Source organism: Ipomoea nil, unplaced genomic scaffold (genome assembly GCF_001879475.1).
Source record: "Ipomoea nil cultivar Tokyo-kokei standard unplaced genomic scaffold, Asagao_1.1 scaffold2735, whole genome shotgun sequence".
NCBI lineage: Eukaryota > Viridiplantae > Streptophyta > Magnoliopsida > Solanales > Convolvulaceae > Ipomoea > Ipomoea nil.
In genome coordinates this window covers 963,829-972,722 of record NW_017619163.1, presented here as the reverse complement: position 1 = coordinate 972,722, position 8,894 = coordinate 963,829, and the positions used below count along the sequence as shown (strand labels likewise).

The window sequence follows — 8,894 nt, the reverse complement described above, 5'->3', positions numbered from 1 at the left end:
TATTTATAGTATAATAGAATTAGGTCTTATTATGTAACTAAGACTCCCAATATGAGGCAGTCTAGAATTCTTATTTCTTATAGGGCTCCAAGCCCGGGCTCCAGGCCCGAATTATGTATAAATAGACCCCTCACATAGAGGATAAGGGGACAACATTCAATGATTCACCAGCAATACTCTCCAATACAAAGTTTCAATATTTTCTCCATATATTTTTCCTATATTCTTGTTATTCTAACGGTAGTGTTGGCCTGCCGTTGACTGTCCAAAAGTCATAAAACCAACAACCAGGAATATTAATTACATTGTTTGGTTTGTGGAAAATAAATTAATGGTGATATCAATTCTATTGTTTGGTTGAGTTTAAAATTACAAGAAATAATGAGTATAAAGACAATTATATCCCTATATAATAATAATAATAATAATAATAATAATAATAATAATAATAATAATAATAATAATAATAATAATAATAATAATAATAATAATAATAATAATAATAACAATAAATAATAATAATCCTACTATATATTAAACTCATAATATTTCAGCCAATCACATTGCTCCATTTTCCCGCACAAACTTTTTGGATTTGTTTTCCTTTTTTTTTTATTTTTTTAATTAAAAAAGCTAGATATCTTGGCCCACAAAATTTGGCTCAATTAAATCAAGATCTAATGGCTGAGATTTTAAGTTGCAAAAGTTGAATAATTAGGTTGTCTTTTCGACTTCCAAGGCAAGGCTGGTAATTATGGTTTGCAGCTAATTATGGTTTCATTGTATATCCAACCGATGGTAATCAGAATTGATTTACAAATTTGAAATGCTAAGGCACAACATTATAAATACATGCACTATCAGCCATTCAATTGAGCCATTCGATAGAGGAAAATATTATAGTGGCCAATTTCAAGTGATATCATGGATCGAAGACAATGCTTACAAGATTCGAGGTCGAATCATTTTCAAGAAGGGGAGGATGATGCGGCCCAACATATGAAGATCCATTAAGAATACTAATTGGGCCAATCACAAGGCCCAAGTCCAAACAATTAAGGCAACTCTTCATTGGTGATGTTCAAAGATGGTGGAAATCCAAGTCAAGCCCATTTGCAAAATATGAAGAATAACTCAAGGCTTTTTTTATAATTGTTTAAGTGCTGATTTTGGTGATTAAATTAGGCCCAAATCAGCCCTATTATTTTTAGTCATCATTAATTTAAATTGTTTGGCATAAAAGAGAAAACACTAGTTGTATTTAGAAAGGATTCCTTAAATCCTTTTCTAAATAAAACTCTATTTACTTGTTTTCTAGATTAGGTTTAAGACTCTTTTTCCCATTGTATTTAGATTACAATGCTGCCCTATACCTATAAATAGGGCACATCCATATCAGTTTTAGACAGGCTTTAATTCAATAAAATTCTTAAGTTTTTCTTTACACTTGTGTAAGAAACCTTATGGCTAATTGTGGACTCAATTAGTGGCTAGTCGTGGACTCGATTAGCAAATTGATTCGTGGACTCGAATCAATCTTACTTTCTTCAACCTTAGATTTAGGTTCGTGGACTCGTTCTTGAATCGAAGGAAACTAGATCCGACTCTAGTTGATTGAAGATTGCAACATCGAGGTACTTGAAGCTACATGGGATTCTTCCAAGTCTTTGAGGATTCGAGACAAAGGGTTTCTCGTGAGGTTTTAAGGTATTTTGATCCATCTCTATCTTTACTTTGAGAGCATTCTTGGGACAATATTCCATCTTATTTGAACCTTGGACTAGGTTCATATCACTAAGAATAGAAAAACTATAAAGAAATACTTACCATGCTCCGTCTTCACTTCTAGCTTAGCTTTAGTTTAGTATCGCATTAAGATTTGTGATATTTTGATATTCAGAAAGCAAGATTCAGGCCACGGGGTAATAGAGAGAGACATAGCGACACAGAGATAGAGAGAGAATGTTGAATTGGGTATATGGTGAAGTCTGATGTGGGTTAGGCAAGATGATGGTGTGAATGTGTGATTCTAGATCATTCATCCATATCTTTTCTTTTATTATTATTATTATTATTATTGTTGTTGTTGTTGTTGTTGTTGTTATTATTATTATTATTATTATTATTATTATTATTATTATAATAAATTTTATCTAATCAAATAAGGAAATTAATGGTACATATTATGTACATAATTAAAGAAAATTAAGCATACACATATTACGGTAATAGTTAAACAAACGTCATGATTAGCATATTTATTTGATTTCCCGCCCAAATAATAGTAAATAGTAAAGGAATGGAACAAAAATATTTTACAATAATATTCTTTCATCATCAATTAAAAATGGAATAGAAATTAGGTAAATTGAGAAAAGAAATGAATATTAATAATTGTCGGAAAAAGAAAAATATGGAAAAATGAACAGAAATTAGATTAATTAAAAAAGAAAATGAATATTAATAATTGACTGAAAATAAAAAATGATCCATAATTGACTAAAATGGAAAAAGAAATGGTTAGATCATTGCATTTTAATTTTTCACAATAACATTACACAGTATAATACATTAAATCACAATTATGTCATAAATCTTTCACAATTTTAAACAATTGAACGAAAATTAAAAATGGAACGAAAATATTTCAATAATAATATTCTACATCATCAACAATAAATGCATATTTAAAATAATAGTAAAGGTAAATTAAAAATTTGTCAAAAATTAAAAATAAACGAAAATATTTCAATAATAATATTATACATCATCAATTAAAAATGAAACGAAAATTGAGTAAAAATATAACTACATCTGATATTCTAATTAGCTAATTGACTGTAAATAAAAAAAGAATAATTGGTTGAAAATGAATATGATATTAGTAATTGACTTAAAATATAAAAGGAAATGAATATTAATAGTTGACTACAAATAAAAATGATCAGTACTCCAAAAATCTAGATATGAGCCTTTAATCGACATAAATTACAAACAAAGAAGTACGAAACCTAGGGTTGATGTTTAGAGATAAATCGTAATTCGCATCGTGATTACGTCTCTGAAATACAACATTAGATGATCTAAGAACCAAAACATAAACAATAGCAGTTGGATTTAGGTTCATTGCAGATTGGAGGACGAAGATAGATATAGGGGTGTAAGCGAACAGAGCTTTCGGCAAACTACTCATGTTCGTGTTCGGTAAGCGTTCGTTTATGTTCGTTTGTTAAGGTAAACGAATATTAACAAACAAAATTTAGAGCTTGGTTAATAAACGAACAGAGCTTGAACAGTTCTAAGCTCGTTTGCTAAGAGATCGTGAACAATCTCGTTTGTGTTCGTTTACTAATGTTCGTGAACAAGCTCGTTTCTGTTAGTTTAATAATGTTCGTGAACAAGCTCGTTTGTGTTCATTTAATAATGTTCGCGAACATGTTCACAAACATATATATTATATTATATTAGTTATGTAGTTGTGTTGTTTGTTTGATTATTGCTGGTGAACGTAAATTATTTATTGTTCACGAACGAATTGTGATCATGAACATGTGCAGGTGTTTGTTTATTAAGTGTTCATGAACGTAAATAAATATGTTTGTGAACGTGCTTGTTAATGAACATGTTTGTTAACATTAACGAACACGTTTACGAACGTGTTCACGAACATTAACAAACACGTACGCGAACATGTTCGTTAACGTTAACGAACACGTTCGTGAACATGTTCGCGAACGTTAACGAACACTAAGGAACGCTTAACAAACGAACACGAACAGGATTTTCAAAAACCTTAACAAACGAACACGAACACTCAAAATTCCTTAACAAACGAACACGAACACTCAAAATTCCTTAACAAACGAACACGAACACCCTCCGTTCGTTTATGTTCGGTTCGTTAACAGCCCTAGATAGATAGAATCGGGAGTGAAGCGAGAGAGACACAGTGAGCGTAGAGAGAAGCAGTGATGGGAATGAATACGAATCGTCGGCTCAGGGTTAGATTATTATTATTATTTTTCTTTTATATTTTGTTAAATGGGTCGGGTTCTTGGACTGGGTTTGAGTTTGAGTTTTATTTTTATTTTTATTGGGTTGAATGTAATATTAATGCATTAAGATTTTAGGCCTAGTTTAGGTATAAACATATTTAGAGGCCTGATTATGTATGTTGTTTATATTGTTATATTTTGTGGTCTTATAATATTTATTTTGCTACTATATATTAGGCATATCATCATATTATAAGATGATAAAATTATTATTATAAAAGATGTATTTTTTTTTATTTGTTCAAAGGCACTCTCAAACGTCGAGTTGCTTTTGAAGAGGTCGATTTTTAATCATGGTCAATTGTATGTAGCAGTCTCAATAGTTAGTAATTTTAGGGGTTTAAAACTTTTGATTTGTGACGAAAATGTACCGTTTCAGAGTACCACTAAAAATGTTGTGTACAAAGGAATTTTCAATAACGTGTAATCAATTTGCAATCTTTATCCTTTCGAAATTATTAGATTTTTAGTCATTATATTCTGTTCTTATTATATTATTATATATACTGTATATTCTATATACTACATATATGGTCGTGCATTGCACAAGTATAAATATTAGTAATAACACCAATAATAATGATGGTAATTAAGAAAAATTGGTGAGGACATAATTATCTTACTTATTTTTCATGAAAAAACAAAATATCAAGAGGGTCATGAAAAATGTTTTCTTTCATTTCAAAAAAAAAAATATTTTTTAATATAAAATATTATTTATAAACCAAAAAAAAAAATAATTTTCTTCAAATTCAAGAAAAACATTTTCCACACAAGTATTAATGTAACGTTGAACTATTTTAGGAAAAGTTATCCTCTAAAAAAAAAAAAAAAGTTATAAACTCCGTTTATTTCGCAAAGTCAGCCGTCTCTCCCCGTCTGACTACGCCCTCTGCTTCTTTCTCCTCTGCATCTCTCTCTCTCTCGGACAGAAATTTTCTATCCTCTCTATCGACTACTGACTTTTCTCTACACCTCCCTCATCCTCTTTATCTCTACCCTTCTTTCTGCATCTCTCTTTTGCAAGGGGATCCGGACTTCTAAGAGATCGACGGATCATTTCATGCACGCAGGTATATTCGTATGTCTCCGATATGTTTTGTAGATCTCGTTATTTTCTCAGATTCACATTGTTCTAGTTTTGGATGTAATGTTTTATTTTCTTTTTACTGTTAGGGTAGATCGGATGAGGAGAGGATTTTTCTTCTTTTAACAAAGACGTTCCAGCCTTCCAGGTTTGAATCTCTTTGCTTCTCAGTTTTGGATTTGTCTACTTGTTTTAAGATCATAAATTGCCCATTTAATGTCATTTCATTATATATATATATATATATATATATATATATATATATATATATATATATATATATATATATATATATATATATATATATATATATATATATAATTTTATTCAACCTTAATTTTTATTCATACTCCGTATTATATTTCAGTTTTCATCTTAAAAATGCGTTTTATTTTGCCTAAAACAAATTGTTTGTGTGAAGAATATCTATTAGGAGATAATTGGATTTTACCAAATTATTTAAATTAAAATATTCATGCCTTTGCTGCGTTACCCAAATTTGAAATTCCTATATCAAATATGAGATATGGTAGGTATTTTTTTTTTTTAATTATTAATATCAAATTTGCAAAATGCACCCCTTAGTCCTGGTATCAAGGTTTTGTAGAATTTTGCTTCTTGCACTCCTATGACTTTTCCTAATAACTAGCGTGGCATAATTGCATGACTGACACTCTAATTGACGTTTATGGGCAGCTTACTACATTGACTAAAATCACAACTTTATTGTAAATACATAGGTGTATTTTGCAAATTTTAAAGATGGACTAAAATGACTAGTGGGGCTAAAACCACATTTTTCCCAAAACTTGTCAAGAAAAACTAATTGCACATTTGCTGAAAGCTAAGTAAAATCTATTTTTTGAAACACTAATTGCATTTGAAACACAATACCTACTAAGTGCAATGTATTTTGTGAAAATGTATGCAAGATAATAATCCTTCTTATCATAAAAAATGGAAATTATATCTTCTAATATTTATAAGATTTATGTGTTTTTTTAGTTATTTCGTTCATATAATTTTACTATCTTCATTTGTTTATTAGACATTTTTTTAATCACACATCATGTGTGTTCACAAAGAACTAGTATTTTAACTATTTTTACATCTGACGAATTGAAATTGCTATTTCATATAACTACATGAACATAATTTTTTTTTTATCCTACTAATTTATTTAAAGTATATAACCTTAATAGCAACCTTTTTGAAATATACAAAGTTATTGTAGAAAATCCAAGACCCCAAGACCAAATCTTTTTTTTTTTTTTTTTTTTTTATTTAAATTTAAAAATTGCACAAAGGTTACCATAAGGGGGGAAAAAACTCATTATGGAATCATCAATCTAGTATGCAATATTGTAGGATATACAAAGATTACATACTTCTAAAGAAACTCTCAGAGATACCATTGCTAATATGGCAAATTACTTTTATTAACAATACAAGGTATATTTCTTTCATTCTTCAAAAGTATGAATTGTAATTTATGCATGTATGAATAACAGATTGAGATATGAATAGTAATTATTCAGCTGTTGCTTCCAAGGATGGATTCGTAGACTTAAAACTGAAAGATGGAGACTTTGAATCTGATGTCCCACCTAGGAAGTTGGTAGCTTCAGATCAGGAAAACAGGTACGTGAAACCGGTCAATGCGGATGAACTTGAATTAGATGACATTGATTTCGATAATTTGCCCCTTATTTTTGGTGAAAATAGATCGGGATCTGGAATATATGGGGCTGTTTTCAACCTCACCACGACTATTGTTGGGGCGGGGATTATGGCATTGCCTGCCACAATGAAAGTTTTGGGTTTGGTTTTAGGTTTTATTTTGATAATCTTGATGGGTATTTTGTCTGAAATGAGTGTTGAATTGCTTATCCGTTTCTCGGTCCAGTGCAATGCATCGTCCTATGGAGAGGTTGTTCAGACCGCTTTGGGTAAAACAGCTAGGATCTTATCGGAGATTTGCATCATTGTGAACAATGCTGGTGTGTTGATTGTTTATTTGATTATAATTGGAGATGTTATGTCAGGTTCACTTCACCATATTGGTGTTTTTGATCAGTGGTTAGGTCAAGGAGTGTGGGATCATAGGAAGTTGGTGGTTCTGATCTTTTTGGTGATTTTTCTTGCACCTCTCTGTGCATTAGACAAGATTGAGTCATTGAGTTTGACGTCAGCGGCTTCTGTTGCTCTTGCTGTGATATTTGTTTTTGTTGCTTTCGTTGTAGCATTCATTAAGCTTGTTGAAGGGAAAATTGAAGCTCCTAGAATGACCCCGGATTTTGGATCCACCAGGGCAATCTTGGATCTACTTGTGGTGATTCCTATAATGTCAAATGCTTATGTTTGTCATTTTAATGTTCAACCTATTTATAATGAGCTTGAAGGACGCTCGCCACAGAAGATGTGCCGAGTGGGAAGGATCACCACCGTTATTTGTGTACTGGTGTATGCTTCAACCGCTGTTGCTGGTTATTTACTCTTTGGAAAAGAGACTGAATCTGATGTACTGACTAACTTTGATAAAGATCTCGGTATTCGTTTTAGTACAGCTTTAACATACATCGTCCGCATTGGCTATGTCTTCCATTTAATCCTTGTCTTCCCTGTTATCCATTTCTCCCTAAGGCAAGCAGTCGATGCATTGTTCTTTAAGGATTCAGCCCCACTCCATGAGAGTAGGAAGAGGTGCTTGGCTCTGACTGCAGTTCTCTTAGGTCTCATATATTTCGGTTCAACCATGATTCCAAACATTTGGGCTGCATTCAAATTCACAGGAGCAACTACGGCGGTTTCTTTAGGTTTTACATTTCCAGCTCTTATTGCCCTAAGATTGAGCAAAGAAGGGAATGGGTTGAGCAGTGGAGAGAAGGCATTGTGTTGGTTAATGTTAGTAATGGCTGTTATTGTTAGCATTATGGGAGTGGTTGGCAACATTTATACCATAACAAATTGAGCTAATTGGCTGCTTGTTTATCATACAATAGATAGAAAATCTTAAGTTTAATTTGAACATGATGTTTTTGTGTAATTCTCTTGTAGATATGCTTTGTTGAGCATTATGTATCATTTTGGTAGATATGCTTTGTTGAGCATTATGTATCATTTTGGTTGTTGAGATATTCCATACTCTTTTTTTTTTTTTTTTTTTTTCACAGCAGCGTGGGTACCATTGTAGTATTGTACCACAAGATTCAACTGTTGTACTATTAGTATATCATACAAGTTCATTTTACTTCCAGATCTACATGTTTGCTATAATTCTACTCTTTTATCAATTTTATAGTAGTTCATGTATCCAAATCTTTTTATAATGGTGATCAAGGTTGATAGAGGCTTTGTTTGGCATATGTAATTTAAACCTGAACTTTGTTTGGATAGTGTTTCAAAATAAGTTGTTATTTCATGTTTTACCAAACAAAGTTTATAACTTATTTATAAGTTAAAATAAACTAGAAGCTCTATTAAATATAAGCATAACTAGTATGCGACTCAATGTTTGAAATATTTAAATCATGTTATGTTATTCTAATATTCCCTTCGGAGTATGCTAGTAATCTGTAGCTTGTCTCTAATAAAATAAAATTTAGGACTAGACAAAGCTTTTGTGAAAATGTTTGCAAGTTGATTTTTTGTTGAGGAAATTGATTTGAATATCTCCAATAGTAATTTTATCTCGAACAAAGTGATAATCTATCTCAACGTGCTTGGTACGAGCATGGAAGATGAGATTTGCA

The 8,894-nt window shown here is 31.0% G+C and overlaps 1 protein-coding gene across 4 annotated transcripts; it reads left to right on the top strand.

The window, feature by feature from the left end:
* Positions 1-4,929: 4,929 nt before the first annotated feature.
* On the top strand, positions 4,930-8,398 carry LOC109156568 (probable sodium-coupled neutral amino acid transporter 6). 4 transcript variants are annotated; one of them, XM_019304421.1, is made up of 4 exons: positions 4,930-5,128; positions 5,237-5,290; positions 6,654-6,783; positions 6,868-8,398. In XM_019304421.1, the coding sequence occupies exons 3-4, from the start codon at positions 6,662-6,664 to the stop codon at positions 8,111-8,113; spliced, it is 1,368 nt and encodes a 455-aa protein (XP_019159966.1). In that variant the 5' UTR covers positions 4,930-5,128; positions 5,237-5,290; positions 6,654-6,661; the 3' UTR covers positions 8,114-8,398. The 4 variants fall into 4 exon arrangements, with proteins under 4 accessions (XP_019159966.1, XP_019159963.1, XP_019159964.1 ...); XM_019304418.1 differs by having other exon boundaries at positions 6,654-8,398; XM_019304419.1 differs by having other exon boundaries at positions 5,232-5,290; positions 6,654-8,398.
* The last annotated feature ends 496 nt before the right edge of the window (positions 8,399-8,894 follow it).